At 35.0% G+C, this 1,479-nt stretch overlaps 1 protein-coding gene across 1 annotated transcript in view; it reads left to right on the plus strand.

Moving 5' to 3' along the window:
- The window catches only part of DCC (DCC netrin 1 receptor), a 1,232,106-nt gene that overhangs the window by 773,734 nt on the left and 456,893 nt on the right, over positions 1-1,479 (plus strand). The window contains exon 10 of the mRNA XM_012651723.1: positions 785-923. Coding sequence (XP_012507177.1) covers positions 785-923 — 139 coding nt within the window. The remainder of the gene's footprint in view (positions 1-784; positions 924-1,479) is intronic.

A 1,479-nucleotide genomic window follows, 5' to 3' on the forward strand; every position in this document is an offset into this window, starting at 1 on the left:
ATGTTTTTTTGTTGTTGTTATTGCCTCCTATTATTTGTAGCTCTTGTTTTTCAACATTCTATTCTATCCATTTTTCTATATATTTGGCACTACAAGAATGCATTTTGCCAACCCGTCTAAATAAATTCAAAAACAGTGTGCCCCAAGATAGACGTGAGTGTAGAGATCGGACCTCAGTGAACTTCATCACAGCTGTGAAACGTTGGAAACAGTTTCAACCTACCTCTCAGCATTTGAGGAGATAAAACTTGTGGCAAATCAAGAGTTTGAGAATGCAGTGAGCTATGACGACACCACTGCACTCTAGCCTGGACAACAGAACAAGACCCTGTCCCCGCAAAAAATAATATTAATTGTGCCAGAGTATCTGACAGTTTCAAGAGCTGTGGGTATATTTCAGCAAGGGGAGAATGAAACCTGTTGTTTCTTGGTGGATTATTCCATTTGGGATACAGGAACAAGTCTCTGTTCCCATGGAGTTACAAGCTGCCTTCTGCCTGTCAGAGTTTTGATGTGGGCGGAAAAACAAAACCATTCAATATATTGGATAGTGTTAAACAAATTGGAACTTAATGGCCGTAAAAATAGCATGTGCTGCTCTAACAAGGAGTCTACCAAGTAGTTTGGGTGTTGGTGGGGAACGGGAATCTGTGTCACAAGTTAGGTTTTACAGCTCATTATAAGGCTAGAGTTAGTTCTGTGAATTCACTGATGGCATAGAATGGCTACCATTTGTGCTTTAATGCGCTTCAATAATAACAGTTTTGGTGTTTTATGTTTCCAGAATATAGAGGTTGATGGACTATCTTATAAACTGGAAGGTCTGAAAAAATTCACAGAATATAATCTTCGATTCTTAGCTTATAATCGCTATGGTCCAGGAGTATCTACTGATGATATAACAGTGGTTACACTTTCTGATGGTAAGTTATAAACAGTGAAACTCCATTCATGCATTTGTTATAATAATAAAATACTATTGCATGTATGTCATAGAATCCATTTTCAAGGCTCCCTGACTACTATTTTGTGGAGTATATTAGCATAAACTAGAAATTTGGCTAATTTATCCACATCGTCTATTACAGACAAATTTAAATTTTCTATCAAAGTATATACTCTTAAGTTAGTAGGCACTAATAGGTAATCCTCCAAGTGTGTCTTTTGCCTACAAGCTCAACTTATTTTTTGTATGTGTTTCTTTATTTCTATAAACTCTCTAATACAAACATATATGTGCATGTGTGAAGATTAATTTTGATGGGTGTGTTTCTTTTATTTCTCCTAAAAGGATGCAGGTGATTAGAAGTGTAAATGATAGACAATCCCTCTATATGTACTTCTTAATTTGAAAATATTTCATAAGGACTTAGGCCAAATAATTTACCATCAAAAGTATTAAAACCGAACTTGAAAATGTATAATTTTAGTTCTATTTTTCCTAACAAATGGATGATTAGACATATTTTTTAAGATTCC

Source organism: Propithecus coquereli, unplaced genomic scaffold (assembly GCF_000956105.1).
Source record: "Propithecus coquereli isolate 6110/MARCELLA unplaced genomic scaffold, Pcoq_1.0 Scaffold37, whole genome shotgun sequence".
NCBI classification, from domain to species: Eukaryota; Metazoa; Chordata; class Mammalia; order Primates; family Indriidae; genus Propithecus; species Propithecus coquereli.